At 37.7% G+C, this 17,829-nt stretch overlaps 2 protein-coding genes across 3 annotated transcripts in view; both read left to right on the top strand.

Moving 5' to 3' along the window:
• Nucleotides 1-7,431, top strand: part of cutc (cutC copper transporter homolog (E. coli)) — an 8,514-nt gene extending 1,083 nt beyond the window's left edge. Inside the window, exons 2-9 of the mRNA XM_016576341.1 lie at nt 505-574; nt 693-752; nt 2,345-2,554; nt 4,189-4,224; nt 4,314-4,447; nt 5,272-5,299; nt 5,378-5,483; nt 7,085-7,431. Coding sequence (XP_016431827.1) covers nt 505-574; nt 693-752; nt 2,345-2,554; nt 4,189-4,224; nt 4,314-4,447; nt 5,272-5,299; nt 5,378-5,483; nt 7,085-7,196 — 756 coding nt within the window. The 3' untranslated portion in view covers nt 7,197-7,431. The remainder of the gene's footprint in view (nt 1-504; nt 575-692; nt 753-2,344; nt 2,555-4,188; nt 4,225-4,313; nt 4,448-5,271; nt 5,300-5,377; nt 5,484-7,084) is intronic.
• Nucleotides 7,432-11,587: 4,156 nt separating this feature from the next.
• Nucleotides 11,588-17,829, top strand: part of abcc2 (ATP binding cassette subfamily C member 2) — a 26,474-nt gene continuing 20,232 nt past the window's right edge. The window contains exons 1-8 of one of the 2 annotated variants that reach the window (XM_016576344.1): nt 11,588-11,936; nt 12,027-12,333; nt 13,529-13,699; nt 14,907-15,050; nt 15,157-15,297; nt 15,899-16,021; nt 16,109-16,164; nt 16,311-16,533. In XM_016576344.1, coding sequence (XP_016431830.1) covers nt 12,292-12,333; nt 13,529-13,699; nt 14,907-15,050; nt 15,157-15,297; nt 15,899-16,021; nt 16,109-16,164; nt 16,311-16,533 — 900 coding nt within the window. In that variant the 5' untranslated portion in view covers nt 11,588-11,936; nt 12,027-12,291. Of the gene's footprint in view, nt 12,334-13,528; nt 13,700-14,906; nt 15,051-15,156; nt 15,298-15,898; nt 16,022-16,108; nt 16,165-16,310; nt 16,534-17,829 lie in introns of both variants that reach the window. The other variant, XM_016576343.1, reaches the window with a different exon arrangement.

Raw genomic sequence — 17,829 nt, 5'->3', positions numbered from 1 at the left:
GTTCTGTCTTGCAACATTTGCATGTGTTCAGATGGGCAGGAAAATAGTTCTATCCTACACAATTACTCGCTAACAAAGGCTATTCGTCCAATTCAGTGCATATTGTACGCATAATTTTTTTTTTGTTAAACAAAATCACTGGTAAATAAATCACACCTTAGTATCGATATTTTTTTGAGTTTGAGTATCGATACTTTCGATACTCACGTCAGTATCGATATATCGATACTTCGGATCGATACGCCCATCCCTACTTTTTGGCAAATGTAAAACGGACGGCAATCAGTTTTCGGCAGACGATCAATTTTCGCTCATTACACTGCAATGCATCAGTTTAATAGCACTAAAACATTTGGGAAGTGTCCCTTATCTGACACCTGTGTAGAACAGGCTTACACTTTTTGTCATGACAGATCAAACAGTTATGTTGTCATGTTTTTTATTATAATAATATAATTTCCATGAATAATTTTACAATAATAAACAATTAGATTGTTCTTTCAGATGTCAGACGGTTTCCTGATGGAGGTGTGTGTGGACTCAGTCGAGTCAGCCATAAACGCAGAAAGGGGAGGTACGGTTTCACACACCTATATAGTAAAGTGAAAATGCAAACCGTAATATATGATGAACTGTGCAGCTGTGGTGAATGTCTTGGTTCAGAGGTCATGTGTTGTGGTGTTGATGTACAGGTGCGGGTCGTATTGAGCTGTGCTGTAACCTGCTGGAGGGAGGACTGACGCCCAGCACAGGTCACTACACACATGTCCTGCTACTGGAGCACTCTGACACGCATTCACTGTAGAGCTTGTATGTTCAGATTGAATTCAGTCCGACTGATGCAAATAATTCAAGAGTAATTCATTTGGGGGGAAAAAAAAAAAACACCATACCTTGAGTACTTGTCAGAATACAAACACCCCTCAAATGAGACTATAAATGAAACAAGGTTTTTAAGTGTCTTTATAGAACTATTATTTCCACATATTAAAATAGACAAATAATAGTATCTCTTCATTTTAACTGGACAAGAAGATTTAATATCGTGTCTGGCAATTTGAAAAATATGTTTTCGATTTCATTAACATGCATAAACTTTTAAGTAGAATTTAAAGGAACACTCCACTATTTTTGAAAATAGGCTCATTTTCCGACTCCCCTAGAGTTAAACAGTTGAGTTTTACCGTTTTCGAACCCATTCAGCCGATCTCCGGGTCTGGCGGTAGCACTTTAGCTTAGCTTAGCATAGATCATTGAATCTGATTAGACCGTTAGCATCTCGCTCAAAAATGACCAAAGAGTTTCGATATTTTTCCTATTTAAAACTTGACTCTTCTGTAGTTACATCGTGTGCTAAGACCAACGGAAAATTAAAAGTTGCGATTTTCTATGCCGATATGGCTAGGAGCTATACTCTCATTCCTCACTGCGTAATATCATTGCGCCTGCTGCACCCATGGTACAGCAGCAAAGTTCCTTGATTATTACGCCGGAATGAGAGTATAGTTCCTAGGCACCCATGGTACGGCAGCAAAGTTCCTTGATTATTACGCCGGAATGAGAGTATAGTTCCTAGCCATATCGGCCATAGCGAGATGCTAACGGTCTAAGCTAAGCTACAGCTAAAAGTGCTACCGCCAGACCCGGAGATCGGCTGAATGGATTCGAAACCGGTAAAACTCAACTGTTTAACTCTAGGGGAGTCGGAAAATGAGCCTATTTTCAAAAATAGTGGAGTGTTCCTTTAATGATCTATAAGTATGTTGGAGATCACAGATTTCTTTGCAAACTGCTTATATTAAACTCAGTAAAATACCGTAAGTAGATATTGTAAATATGAATGTTTATTAATTAATTTATGAAAGTTATTTAGCCATTCACACTGATGCCAAACTAGAGGATTCCTTATGCTGTAGTGACCAACATTAGTGTCACAGACTTCATATGTCATTCACACGGCTCATCGTTTATCATTTGTTGTTACCATATTGGACATTTATGAAAACAGAAATTCAGGAGTTCAAGATTTTGAACTGAATTCAAAATGCCAATTATATAGACAGAAATGGAAATTAAGAAAATGGAAACGTTTCAAAGGATGTAGAGGAAAAAGACATTGAAAGTAATATGATTGCGAAAATGTGAATATAAATGTAAAAATGTTCCTTATTCTTTACAAATGTGAGGTTTTCTGCATCCCAACATCCAATAATTCAACAATTCATCCCAGAGCTAACAATTTTAATGTCAGATTTATTAGATAGCTAGACTAGAAGCACAGCTCCCTGAAGAGCTGCTTCATCAGTACTCTGCATGTTTGAATTGTTCGGTCTCTGGTCTTCAGGTCTGCTGCAGGTGGTGAAAGAGAGCGTGCGGATCCCGGTGTATGTTATGATCCGGCCCCGCGCTGGGGACTTCCTGTACTCAGACTGGGAGGCGGAGGTGATGAAGAGGGACATTGAACAGATGAAGATTCACCGAGCAGACGGGCTGGTGTTTGGAGCGCTGACAGAAGACGGGCGCGTAGATACTGAGCTCTGCATGGAGCTGCTGGGTAAAAACTGCTTGCATTCTCTCATACGTCTAGATATAATATTTTAACTTGCCGTTTGAGGAATAGTTCACCGGAGAAATAATACACTCAGCTGGGGTATTCAAGTGGACATCTGGTGTGCAGCAGAGACGGTATTTTATGCGTAGACTTGGGCTGTATGGAGTCGGTCAGAGAATTCTGTGCTTGTTTTATCGTGCCGTCGTAGAGAGATTAATTAGATATGGCATCACAGCAAAATCTAAGCTTGGGCGCCTGGTTTAAATTGCAGTGAAGATTGCAGGGAAAGGGGAATATCAGGCTCTTGAATCACTGTATGAACAGTCAGTTCTCAGGCACGCACATGAAATCTTAGCTGACCCACTGCATATGCGGTAATGCATGGGGAATGATGTTAGCCAATCATAAAAGTGGACGGTTACACTGACCTCTTAAAGGGAAAACACCCCAAAACCGACTGTTTCAGGCAGAGGATGAGAAACGGTGGAAAAAGGTCATCGATTCTGAATGTTTTTCGTCCCAAAAAACTGTAATTATATTATAATTACACCTTAGGGAACATCATAAAATAATAATAATAATAAAAAAAAACATGTCATGACCCCTTAAATATGTTAAAGGGATCATATGATGCTGCTAAAAAGAACATTATTTTGTGTATTTGGTGTAATGAAATGTGTTTATGTGGTTTAAGGTTAAAAAAACACATTATTTTCCACATATCTTAACTTTTATAAAGAATATCTCTTTGGATTTGAGACTTTAGTCTTTGCAACTTTACAGATCTTCTTTATGCACCAAGAGCTTGTAACACTCCAAAGAGAAAGGAAAAATTGAAATCGCATCATATGACCCCTTTAAACAAGGAGTTTTTTTTTTAAGGTCAGGGATTATGTTTTTATTGTATCTGTTCCTATTGCTATTTATGATCCAATGTATTTGTCAATGTAAATGCACCTTGAGTCCAAAACAGATTTCCCTTTGGGGACAATAAAGTGTATTTCATTTCATTTCAAATGCTCAGCAATGGATGCTCTGCAGTGAATGGGTGCCGTCAGAATGAGAGTCCAAACAGCTGATAAAAACATCACAATAATCCACAAGTAGTCCACACCACTCCAGTCCATCAATTATCATCTGGAGAAGACAAAAGCTGAAACAGCATTAAGACGTTTTCAAACTGTTGATTCCGGCTGAAATATCCATAATCCATAATAATCCTTCCTCCAGTGTCATTAATTGATTAGATAAATTTATTTGTGGTTTGTGACTTTTCAGAGTACTCAAAAGCAATAGCAATGATCGACTGCATGAAAATGATGGTCGCTTGACTTAAAAAAAAAATGTTGGATTGTTTATGGCAGTCTGATTAGTTAACATTTGGACAGCACGCCTCCCAGACCAGAGAGCTAAAGTGAAACTACGGCTTTAAAGTGTGTGCTCGTTTTTATAAAAGCAATAAGCTCAGTGAAGCTGTGGTTTACAGTGCAACGGCCGTGAGCTGTTCTAGAATGAATCATCTGTGTATTAACTTCAACTGGATTGGATCTAATTTGTAGGAATCTGAACATATCTGATTTTAGCAGTGCATATTTATCTAACACCTGCTAGATGTTTTATTTCTGTTTTCTCTGCAGCGGCTAGTCGACCATTACCAGTTACATTTCACAGAGGTAAAAGAATATTTGACTGAATATGCTGACAGGTCATTCCCTAAAGTGTCTGTTTCTCAAAAATCACCTCTTTCGGTGTTTCCTTTCAGCCTTTGATATGGTCCACGATCCGGCGGTTGCGTTAGAAGCTCTGATCTCGCTGGGCTTTGAGAGGATTTTGACCAGTGGCTGTGACAGCTCTGCACTGGAAGGTTTACCTGTAATTAAACGCCTGGTGGAACAGGTGAGACCGCAGAATTTAATGCAGCTGTTCAGTTTCAGTGTATGTGCTGTGGATGGTTATGGACCAAAGTGTTTAGCCATCAGACGTGAACTCCTGACAGGAAGGCTCTTTCAAAACATCCTTTCCTACAAGGATTAGCCAATCCCAGAATGCTTTGTGACAAGTGACGTGACAGTCGATGCAACTGTTTATTCTAAGCGCGGGCTTCAGTTGTGTTCTGTGAAGTTAAAACTGGTGCTTTAAAATAGGAAGGATTTTGATTGGCTGTCAGTGTTTTAAAGTTGAGGACTCTGCTATTCTGTGTTAGAATTATTTGTAAAAATGTATGGTTACAGTTATGGTTCTTCACAGTTCACGCAAAGAGGAAAATTCTGTCATAAAGCCATTGTAGCCATTGACTTCCATAGTAATGAAAAACATACTATGGAAGTTAATGGGGACTATCGACTTTTTGGTTACCCACATTGTTTAGGACAGAATTTTCACAGAATAGCAGAGTTCTCAACTATGAAACACTGACAGTTCATCACAACACTTTACAAAAGCTTGAAGAATCAAACATCCATTCACATTTTATATTAGTAATTAAATAACTCACTTTATGGTTGACAAAAAGTTTGAGCTGGTTTTTGCTAACTTTGTTCCTAATTGAAATCGATTTCTAATGTGTCCAATGAACCTTATATTTTAGCTTAAGTTATTTTGTTTAGCATAAGTTGTTATGAATAGATATTTTGACTTGTCTGTGTTAAAATATTTATTCTTTATGACAAATGTTCCAATTAGCTAAGCAATAATGAAGTTTTCTCTCTTTACACCCATAGGCAAAAGACAGAATCGTAATAATGCCAGGTATGTAGATTCCTCATTGCCTTTAATAACACGTGTCGTAGTTCAGGCGTGGGTCTGCATGATGCTCGTGTTGTGCAGGAGGTGGAATCACCGAGAGGAACCTTCAGAGGATTCTAGAAGCTTCTGGATCTCAGGAGTTCCACTGCTCTGCTCGCTCCAGCAAGGACTCCACCATGAAGTTTAGGTGTGTGAAAGAAGGAAAGCTGCACTACTAATGTACAGAAAATACTTTATTCTCGTAGAGCAGCCGTTCTCAACTTTTGACTTCGTTTTCCACAACAATTTTGGAAGACTCCCAAGTTTTGTTTTCAGAATTTATTTTAATCTAAGGACAATCTACTAGTTTCTGTAAATTAAAATAAGTGACTAAAATAATTTTAATAAAAATGAATATATTTGCATTTTAGGAGTTCGGATTTTAAGAGCTTAATGTTTTTCTTTTTCTTTTTTTTCTTTTATTTACATGACATTTCCAGTTGTTCATTATATTAAGGATTATGAATTTCAAAACCTATCTTCTTTATAAAAATGCCCTCGGTGTTTAAAAATGTTAATAATTCCAGGTCTAGAAAACACACGTTTGAAATTAGGCTACCTCATATCAGGTTTTCCAAGAGTGTGGGAACGTCTCGAGATCCCAATTCGTCAGTCACGACTGACGTAACGTCGAACGTGACTGACTGAAAGGGAACTGCTGTTCTTCAAAGAAGAAAAAAAAGTAGTTATTGAGGGTTTGAATTAAAGGGGTGGTTCAGTGGTTTATTTCTAGGCTTGATTGTGTTTATGGTGTGCAGTCTAACATGTGTTACTGCTTAGTTTAAAAAAAAAAAAGCATTATTTTTCACATAATTTACCTTTATTCCACACCGATCTGTCCCTTCTCTGAGAAACGCGCTGATCATTTCCTGCTTTCATGAAGCCCCTCCCTCAGAAATAGGCGATGGGCTCTGATTGGTTAGCTAGCCCAGTGTGTTGTGATTGGCTAAACTGCCTGTAGTGCGCGTCTAAACGTCCCGCCCCTCAGCGGCATGTGCTCCGGTTGTATTGTAAACAACGGCGTCGTTAATATCGCTTATCAGTTTGAGCCCGATTGAGAAACAGAGGATATTATTGAAGAGGATCGTGCAGAACCTGTGCAAGCACGGCTTTTAATGGTAGGCCTATGTTTTTTGTTTGTTGTTGTCTCATACTTTTAGATACGCTGTTATTTGTAAATGCTACTGCTTATGTTAGCTTTTAATATACGGTTTTATCCTGATTAAAGCTTTAATACAGTATGGCAACTGTTTAACGCTTCTCATAGCTATGTGCAAATAAGTGTATAATTGTAACAGTTCATTGTTGGAGCTGAGCTGAATGAGAGAGAGAGAAAGATGCAGAGCGTGTGCAGAGCAGGGCACGCGAGGAACAATATTAAGATCCGCTGCTTTAGAACATTGATTTTGAAACTTGTGAATCCATTAGAATCGTTAGAAGACAGAATCGTGATTCATATATGAATAGATTTTTACGTGCACATCTAGTTTTCTCTTCCTCTTCTCTAAAGCAGCGCAGCCAGAATTTTAAAAGACAAAAGATATCTCCATTTGCATTGAACTTTCAGCTTCATAACTTTGCAGATATTGTTTATGCTCAAACAGCAACATTACATACTAACTAACATAAAAAAAGTGAAATCGCAATCAACCACCCCTTTAAAATAAGAATTGTGTTGATTTTTAGTTTTAGCTTATTTGAAAGCTTTTTTTGTAAGGACTTGGTTTATGTTTATGCTTTCTTCTATAGGAATTCTAATGTGAGTATGGGAGGCTCTCTGTCCATACCAGAATATGCAGTAAAAGTGGCTGATGTGACTAAAGTACGTACGCTGAACGCCATTGCGAAGAACATACTCTAGGATACGTGGAGCATCCTTCATTTATATCTACAGAAATCAATAAGACCTGTACAGCAGGACATGAGGGACACTCTTGTAATTCCTCAATATGTAGTATATTCATGTGAATCTACTCTATAACAATTTACAATGAAGTTGACACAAAATTAAAAACTTGAAATGTGTCAAGATCAGTAGCACTTTTGTTTAGATTTTGACATTTTGCAGGTGTGAAATAAAATCCTCTCTTGAGCCATGGCATATGTTCATACTACTTTCTTTTATCTTCTAATATTCTCTCTTTAATTCAATAATAAAAAAAAAACATTTTGAATTTTGTGTAATTTGTTTTGAACTTTTTTGTAACGGAGATCAGTTTGACTAATATTTTTGAGTGGTTTGTGCATTTATCTACTTCATTGGTTATCTGATGGGTTTGTAAAGAATGTGAACCGTGGGTTCAGCAGGAAACAGCTGCATTCACAGGTAAGCAACTTATTTAATGCATTGGTAATATTTTGTGTAGGGGCCGGCCCATTCACACCAACTTAACTCTGTCACTGTGTCGGGTTGCTAGTAGGTGTTCCCAATGCTTATTATTGCTTAGTAACTTTTATAAATTATTTTTGTTCAGGGTCACAGTCTTCTGACACGCTCTGAAAATACTGGGTTAAAAACAGCTAAGTGCTGGGTTGGGTTAAATGACCCAACATGTTTTTTTATTTATTTTTTTAGCTTAACTATTGTTGAAAAATGACCATACTGCTGGGTTAAAATGAATCCCAGAAAATATGGGATTATGGTGCCAAGTATGGTGCTCCAAGGCCCAGTTCCGACACTCCATATGCCTATTGTAGGTGCTTTCAGTGGTAGACAGGGGTCATCATAAGCACTCTGATTGGTCTGCGACTACTCAGCCCCATATGCAGCAGAGTGTGATGCGCTGTGTTTTGTTACACATTCCTCCCATAACCATCATTAAAATTTTGTGTGACTTATGCCACAGTAGACCTTCTGTTGGCTCACACCAGATGGAATAGCCTTCATTTCCCTTGTGCATTGATGAGCATGGGTGTTCAACACCCTTTTGTCATTTTGTGCTTTGTCTCTCCTTGGACCACTGTTGGTAAATTCTCACCACTGCTGACCGGAAAGCAACCCACAAGACACACTGCTTAAAGGGGACATCGGATGCAAAATTCACTTTTACATGGTGTTTGAACTTAAATGTGTGTTGGTAGTGTGTGAACACAACCACCCTATAATGATAAAAATCCACCCAGTACTTGTTTTTAAATCCCCACAAATACTAAATGCTTTCTTTGAGCAAGCCGTTCACAGATTCTTGGCCAAGTGACATCACTTTGCACAGGCCCCTCCCACGACTGTTGACGGACACTGCCGTTTTAGCATAGACCCGCCCTCAGTGAGCTGTAAACAGTCCGACATTGTTCAGGTGTAGACAGGAATGGCTCCTAAGCGATTGAGGTGTTTTGTTGTTGGATGTAATAATGAACATAGCAGTCGTCATTTACTCCCGACATCTGAGCCGCTGAAGACGCAGTGGATTACTTTTGTTTTTGAAGGGAATGCGCCCCCCGATCTACCTAAATGTGTTTGTCTGCGCAAATCATTTTACACCAGACTGCTTTTTGAACAAGGGACAATTCAAGGCAGATTTTACTAAAAAGTTCAAACTCAAGGATGGATCAGTACCCACTGTTCGTAATCTAGCTGCACCTCCAGAAGAAGTAAGTCTCACACTTTATATTTCTTATGATTATTTGCAAATCGCCTTTCCTCTTCCACGGAAGAGAGGGGCGGGGAGAGAAGAGCTCATTAGCATTTAAAGAGACATGCACCGAAACGGGTCGCTGTGATCAGAGCTGTTTTTGACATGGTAAAAAGCGTGTTGTTGTACACGACTATTGAGGAATTTTAACCAAAGTATGTTGCAGACATTTCATGAAGACCCTAAAGAATCATACCAACTTCTGGAAATGGGCATCCAATGTCCCCTTTAAGGGATACTCCGACCCAGTCGCCTTGCCATATCAATTTGGCCCTTGTCAAAATCACTCAGATCTTTATTCCTGCCCATTTCTCCTGCATCCAACACACTGATTATAAGAGCTGATTGTTTGCTTACCATCCACCAACCCAGACCTTATTGTTAGGAGATGATCAATGACATTTTGCTTCATCTGTCATATTGTTTTGGCTCAAAATCCCATATACCAGCAAGCTACTCCCGCAGAGCATTTCAGTTGTAATGAGAAGACCCTGCTCATCAGCCTAGTACCAAGTATGGTGGTTTCAGCATTTCCAAATCTGGTGGTCCCACGTCTGGTGGTCTCAGCACTCCCGTGACCGGTGATCTCAGCGCTTCCAAGTCCAGTGGTCTCAGTGCTTTTTAGTCTGGTTGACCCAAGTCCAGAGGTCTCAAGTCTCCCAAGTCTGTTGGTCCCAGAAGTCACAAGTCTAGTTGTCTCAGTGCTTCAAAGTTTGGTGGTCTCAGCACTTCCAAGTCTGTCAATCTCAATCTCTAAAGCTCTGTGACCACCAAATTCAAAGTTTGGTGGTCACAAGTCTCCCAAGTCCGGTAATCTCAGTGCTTCCAAGTCCATGGGTCCCAGCGCTTCCTAGTCTGGTGGACCCATGTCCGGAGGTCTCAAGTCTTCCAAGTCCGGTGGTCCCAGAGTCACAAGTCCAGTGGTCTCAGTGCTTTCAAGTTTGGTGGTCCCATATCTGGTGGTCTCAGCACTCCCATGTCTGGTGGTCACAAGTCTCCCAAGTCCAGTGATCTCAGTGCTTCCAAGTCCATGGGTCCCAGCGCTTCCTAGTCTGGTGGACCCAAGTCCGGTGGTCCCAGAGGTCACAAGTCCAGTGGTCTCAACGCTTCCAAGCCAGGAGGTCTCAATTCCAGTGGCCTCAGTGCTGGCACTAAATTATTGTGATTACACTTGTATGTCTGTTATGTTTTTCTTTGTACTGTATTTTAAAGAAATGGTTAGGTTTAGATATAGGAAAGGGATTATCTATATAAATTTTCATTGTAACCAAAATTATTGTCACTGTACATTTTTCTGCCTGTTATGTTTTTAATATTGAAATGTAGAAATGAAACGAATTATATTTATAATATAAACAGATTTTGAAAATATAGTAGATTTCTATATTTGTCAATTTGTTTATATTTAGATAATGTCAGTATGATCATGTTGTGTTTTCGGTTTTTGTACCTGCAAATGGTATGTATGAATACCTACAACTATAAGACTGGGTTGATATCTGTTGTTCTATTAAAAATATATCCCATACATTCCAAAGAAACACTTGTAATAGTGTATAAATTTATGTAGCACTAAATATTATGACAGTATTGTTCATAAGATTTTAAGAATGGAGAAACTTTTGTAACATAAATATTTGAAACTGCGGGGTTTAAATTGCACTAGACGGACAATTTTCATTTAAATTAATTTGAGAAGATTTAGCAGTCTACATTTTTTCACATTTGTTTTTAATTGAATTTTAATTTCTCTATGTTAAGTATAAAAGTATTGATAGATTTCAGATTTTCCCAGGAATCAAATTTTTCTGTAGTCAATTTTCATCCAGTTATCTAGGTAACGTTTTTTTCCCTTTCTATTTATACTTACATACTTACATGTGTAGTTAGTGAGGTATAGATATTCTGGACTGAAAAAAAGTAGCCTACTGATATCAGATCGATATTGGCTGCTACGCTGCATGCATACTCAGATGTGCTTCAGCTATGATATATCAATTTTTTAATGCATTATTTATTATCATTCAGGTCTTTTATAATGAATAGCTCACTTATGAAGTTGAACTATGTCCATTCACCCTTGCACATACACACGGTATATATTTGTGAGTGGGGGGAGGGTGGAATGGCATTCTCTATTACTATAATAATTAGAACATAGTTAACATTATTAGCAATGCATAGTAACACAGTGGGAGAATTAAACCTCTATTCTAATTCTTTAGTGTTTGCTCAGCAGATACATACTGCTTACATGTAGTGCTAATTTGACTAATTGTTTAAAAGTAGGGGGAACAAAACACTAGCTTGCTAATTATGTGACATCATTTTCATAGGGGAAAAAATTATGAGCAAAACTCTTGTGTAATTGTCATTCTGTCTGTCATGCTGATGTGCCCTTGAATCCTCAATGAGTCAGCACACTGTATCTTACCATGTCTAATGTAATGATTAACTGTAAACATTTTCAGTGGGCAGAAGATTATAATGTGAAAAAACATTAAACCTTATGAAAACACCTCTCTCATCTCGGGGAATTTGGAAGTTGATTTTTAGGTTTAAGTATAAACATTGCTTGTATGTTTTTGTTATATCCTTAACCTTGTTTGGTATTAATCTCTTCTCATATGAACGTTGAATGTTGGCGGCATTTAGAGTGATGTTCTTTTTGAACAACATAACTGACAAAATCTAATCTATGAGGGAAGAATTTACGGACAATTATTTATGTGTGTGTGTGTGTGTGTGTGTGTGTGCTCACATTGTTAACTTGTTAGTGGAATTGTGGGATCCTAAACAACTCCCCAACATAACACTAACCACAGGCAGCTATCCTTTGTTTATGTTCCTTTAATGATTTTATATGAAAGACAGGAAATGGCAGGAAACCCGACCCTACGCTCCTAAACCGACAGAAGCAGAAAGAGGGAAACGTGTACATGACCATGGTGCATCTGGACTTTAGACTGGTGAGTAATGAAAACTGAACAGTAATCTCTGGGCTGTTTCTTGTTGAAGAAGTGGGGAAAAGTTGAACTCATTTTTATGCATTTATTCAGACAAGACGCTCTGAGACAGCATTGTCACTTAGATGAGCTGGAGGCAGCCGATGTGGATAACGTCTCTTAGAGGACTGTTTAATAGAAGACCAAAGTTAAGGGTTGATCAACTCAAGGTTTATGCAACTTATCCACTTGAATTATAGCTTTAGAATTTAGAGAATCAATATAACTTTATAGCTGAGAGAGTCAGCTGGTGTGTGTGTGTCCTGTGAAAGAAAAGCATCATCTGTGTTTGCCGCTGGTCAAGTGTGATGGAAGAAACATGTCTGCTGCTCTAGAGGAATACTGCGGCTCCATTTTCTGGGTAAGTTTTGTCAGTTTCTGTTTTATGGAGTTTCTCATTTTCATGTTTCAAGTTCTGAATGATAATACAGTGAGATTTCACTATTTACCACGGTGCAACATACTAAAGGGATATTGCAGGATTCATATTCACAAAAAGAGAGACCGAATTATATCTGAACTCGCTCAGAGTTAAATAATATTCCCAGGACAAGTACTGATAAGACCGTGCTTTGTTTTCTAAATGATTAGAGTTTACATTTTTTTCATGTTTCTTATGTCCATTAAACGCAATATTGTAATGCATTACTTTTAAAAGTAACTTTCCCCAACACTGCATTACAATTGGTTCTGAGCAGTATCAAAGTATGGATTTGTTATAAAATATTTTAAGGAATTCTAAATAAATTAAGGCTTAGGTGAAATAACTGTAGATTAATGGTGTTTTAATGAAGGTGGTTTTATTAAAAATATATTAATATTTAAGACACTGAATTTTATTACTGGAAGTGGATTAAGCTTAAAAATATAGCTGTAAAATTAAACTGTGATGTAAACAAAGAATTAAATAATGCATCTGGTAATAGAAATTCTGTGTGAATCAGACAAAGGCCTAGAATGACTTTTTGAAAGAAAGAAAGAAAGAAAGAAAGAAAAGTCCTGTCTTGCTGAAAGGAAACTCCATTTGATTCAGTGGCACAAAATAATTCAGCAGTTTTAGCAAACATTATGGCAAATTTCAACTATGTTATGAGTTATTTTATAACAGTATTAGACATGCAGTGCTCAAAGATGTCTACCCAGCTTCTTTAATATTATACTTAATGATCAAAAGATAAAGGCCAAATATGAGTGACGCCCAAAAATGGGATGCAATCACAAATGACAAAAACGCAAATATGTAAACCACATTAAAACACGATGTCCCCTGGAATGAAAGGTCTGAACAAGCTCATCTCTAGTTGTAAAATAAATGACCTTAATAGGTCACTTCTGGAGAAAAGTTAATGGCACTGCATTTCGGTAGTAATGAAATGACTTCAGCCATACATTGTTTTGCGTGTGTCTATGTGTTACTATAATCTATGTAATCATTAACGGTCAGTCAGAGTCAGCAAAATCACGCCGACACACTGAGTCACAATGAGACTGCAGAAGATCTCCTGCCAATCTTCATTAGTCTTCCTCACTCGCGTGTGTGTGTGTGTGTGTGTCAGAATGCCTCGTACCTGCAGCGTCCCGACCCGGATCTGCCGATATGTGTGGAGCAAACGGTGCTGGTGTGGCTTCCGTTAGCTTTCCTGTGGCTTTGTGCTCCGTGGCACTTTGCTAATCTCTGCAAGAAAGCAGCTAAAGCTCCGCTCTCAAAACTCTACATCTGCAAACAGGTGAAGTTAATAATTCAATAACAGTCATTTTAAAACAACAAGTGGAAACTACTTACTGTAAGTCACATTCATTAAAATGTTAAAATAATGCCTGCTTCAGTCAAATCTCAACACTCGTAGTATCAGCTCACTCATCGTTTCTCTGCATCGTAGACACCAAGAGACGATGTTTCACTCGGATATATGTCACAATAGGGATGAAAAGATGATCACAACCTCTGTTTCAAGCTGACTTTAAAGGAGAGTTCACCCTGAAATAACAAATCAGTCCTCATTTACTCTTACCCTTGTTGAACCAAATTCACCCCATGATGGTTAGGATCCAGTGTCACTGTACAGACAAAAACAGCTCTTCAAAATATTCTCTTTTGTATTCCACTGAAAAGAGAAATTCATACCGATTTGGAATTAGGGCTGGGACGATAAATGGATGCGGAATCAATTCGTGGATCGATTCTTAGATTTTCAGAATGCATCGCGATTCCTCTGGAATTGATTCTGAGCTTAGTTTGTAACAGTAGATGGCGCTCTTATCTAGTTTTTATCCGCACACTCAAATGCTCACGAAGAAGAGTGCTAAAGAGCGCTTGTGCGTTCGGCCGAGTCATGAACGTTAATTTCACCTCAGCTCAGAATGCTTTTATGACGCGAGATTAATGTAAACACAGCCCACTGTGAACACCTTTGTAATTCGCTTTAACCTTCTCAAATTTTATGAATTTTTTCTTTCTAAAGCATGCAGCGCCATCTGCTGTTCAAAACTAAGCTCAGAATCGACTCGAAAAAGAATCGCGATGCCTTCGGAAAATCTCAGAATCGATGCTGAATCATTTCTCGATGCATCGATTTATTTTCCCAGCCCTGTTTGTAATAAGGAGGAGTCGGTCATGAGATTTTAGAAATTCTGAGTGAAATATTCCTTAAGGTTTGGCTAGTCTAAGAGTTCTGATTTTGACAAAATGGGTTGCGTTTCGCCTTCATATAGCAGTGCAAGTCATATTTATGACTATATAAATAATAATTTGTGACTGTGGAATGTACAGTGGCGTCTCCCTTTCAAAGTAACTAATGGTAAATAAAGATTTCAGCTTTATAATTGAATCAAAATCAAGTTCTTTAGCAGTGCAATCCAGTGTTTTGCAACTTTTAACATTTGTCTGAATGATTGGCGCGCTCACATCCTAGCACTGTTTTTGTTGTGCTAAAGGTTGTGTCTGGCCTGCTGTTTCTGACAGCGATAGCGGAGCTGGCTCTCACTCTCGCTGAGGATTATGGGCCGTCGAGTGATTCCACAGCTCAGAAACACCCAGCGGTGCTCTACACCAATCCGGTTCTGTTCGCCGTCTCATGGGTAACGCTCATAGATATTTATTAATAAACCGTGTAAGCATGCACTACATTGAATGCAGAGTCAATATTTCAGATGCTCACATGCTAAGCGGTTTGTGTTCGTGTAGATAGTTGTGATGCTGTGCCAGGAGTCTGTGCGGCGCAGGCCGAGAGCTGTGGACTCTGGGAGTCTCTTCGTGTTCTGGCTGCTTCAGGTGTTGTGTGCCATCTTCCAGTTCCAGACCTTACTGAGAGACGCACTGAACAAGGTGCTGAACGTTTGTTTCTTCAGCTCTCAATCAGCGCTGCATTATATGTTTGGATCATTTCAATCTCATCTTACTAGGACATATTATTGGAGATATAGAGCGACGACTGATATTTAGATCAGTTTATGTCAGTATCTGCTCTACTGTTATAAAGATCTCATTGATTTACAGCACAAGCATCAGAATTTCATCGTAGAAATATCAGCATTTGCACCAAATTCATATTTTTGCTCAGTTTGAGTCTCGGAATAAAACTGAGCTGTTTTTCCTCCATATTCTCACTATATTTGGCAATATGAGCCATACGCTTCAAAGTATTATAAACACAAACATTATGAATTTCTGTAAAGCCACTTTGAAATGTGTACTTTGAAAGGAGATATACAATTAAAACTGACTTGAGTTTTATAAACTGACATTTGTTAATGTATTAAGAACATCATGAATGAACAATGAACGATCTGTGAATTAATATTGCACAGCATTGCTGTTTATTATTAGTGCTGCCACAGTGTGCCTATAATGCATGAAGTAATGCCACTTAACTGACTGTTATTGTAGAGTGTTACTGCATTAATCCTATATTCGACATGTTTCTCAGGAAGAAATCGCTGATCTTCCGCGCTTCTGCTTGTTCTACATCAGCTACGGACTGCAGCTGATCGCCTGGGTTTTATCAGCCATTGCTGACGTTTCACCCGAGGTTAAGCGAATTTCACAAATGGTACGGAGAGCATGTGAGAACTGTCACTTTAACATGCAGTAAATGCATAGTTGTCCAATTTACGATTTCCTCTCTAATTCATTGCAGAATCCTGAAGCCAGAGCAACCTTTCTCAGCAGAATCACCTTTAACTGGTTTAACAGGTGGATCTGAGTTTACTTCTGCTCGTCATTTTGCATTTTTATCGTCTGTTTTGTCACTGTTGTGTCCGTCTAGTGCAACTCATATACTGTATGTGCAATACATGAATCTCTCATATGCATAATATAATATGAATCGTGTTCCTCAGCATGGTAATCAAAGGCTATAAGAGGCCTCTGGTTCAGGAGGACATGTGGGATCTGAATGAGAAGGACTCCTCTCAGGCGATCTGTCAGGGGTTTGAGGACATTATGGCAATAGAGCTGAAAAAAGCCCGCAGCAGCCTGCAGAAGAAACGAAATAAACCAAAGACTAAAGATGGTCATCAGAACGGCTTGGCCAAAGGAGTCAGTCAGGATGTTCTAGTTATGGTAAGCCAATGGTTTTCTGTAGTTGTTGAATGATTAGTGTATAAACACCACTCAGCATTACTACTAATGACTAGCAATGTCTAAGAGTATGATGCATTTGTAGTGTATGCTGAAAAAAATCTACTTTGGACCAACTTAAACTAACAAGCAAACAAAGAAACATAATAATAATCTATAAATGTCTAATTGGTTCTAGCCAAATGTATTAGCATTTCTCAAATTAGATTTATTAATATTACATTTTAATTTAATATTATTAAAAAATATATATAATAATTCCCCAAACCTACATGAGTAAGGCACAAACACAACACACACACCATAGAGAAACAGCCAATGACAAATAATCCATCAGAGGAAAATCAAGAGGAAATGTTTCTGAAACATTTGTGTTGAACAAAAAACAGTGCTTCAGTCTCTCTAATGCACACATATAAAACCATGTGCACACACACGCTCACTCACACTCACATTTACACTCTTGTGCAATGTGAAAAGCTTATACTCACAAACACTTGCACACACACATTTACACACACGCATGGACACACAGATTCTAGTTACAGTAACATTAAAAAAATATATATATATATATATATTATAAAGAGACCATATCACTGAAAAAAGTGTGTTGGCTTTACATGACTTAATCCTGTACATGGACCAATTAAATAGCACAAACATACTTTATTTCCACATAAATTCAACATCATTAAATTATGTTATTTGGAAGTGAGTAAATTTATTAATCTCCAAGTGATTTAATATGATTCCATGTCAGGATTTAGCTTAATCAATATATTTACTGTAGACATAAGCCATAATGTTACTAAATGTACTGTAAGTCAATTTAATAATTTGGCATATTTTCACCTTAAACAAAAGCTAATTAGCTATAATAATACAATTTTAACTAAAAAAAACATTTTGTTACTCAGTGTTTAATTTAGTTTACTTAGTATCCTACTACTTGTTTTCGCTTCTGTTTCAGTTTTTATAATAATTTCTTACTGTGTGTAAGTAAGTTGTTGTTTTTTAGCATGTGTGTTATTTTTTAGGATTACTGATAAACTACTGTCGTTTGATTTGTATTATTTGTAATTGTTATTTATTTTAATTTTAGTTAAATTATGTCTGAATTTATTATGTCTGTATAGTTCTTTTATTAAGTTTTAGTTTTATTTAATTTGAGTTATTTTAATACTTCAACAAACTAAATGGAAATGAAATAATATATATATATTGAATTTATAAATGTCTATGTATATATATATATATATATATATGTATGTGTGT

This window comes from Sinocyclocheilus rhinocerous, unplaced genomic scaffold, assembly GCF_001515625.1.
Source record: "Sinocyclocheilus rhinocerous isolate Xijiao unplaced genomic scaffold, SAMN03320098_v1.1 scaffold1646, whole genome shotgun sequence".
Lineage (NCBI taxonomy): Eukaryota > Metazoa > Chordata > Actinopteri > Cypriniformes > Cyprinidae > Sinocyclocheilus > Sinocyclocheilus rhinocerous.
The sequence above is the reverse complement of the archived record's forward strand: the minus strand, read 5'-3'. Positions and strand labels throughout refer to the sequence as shown.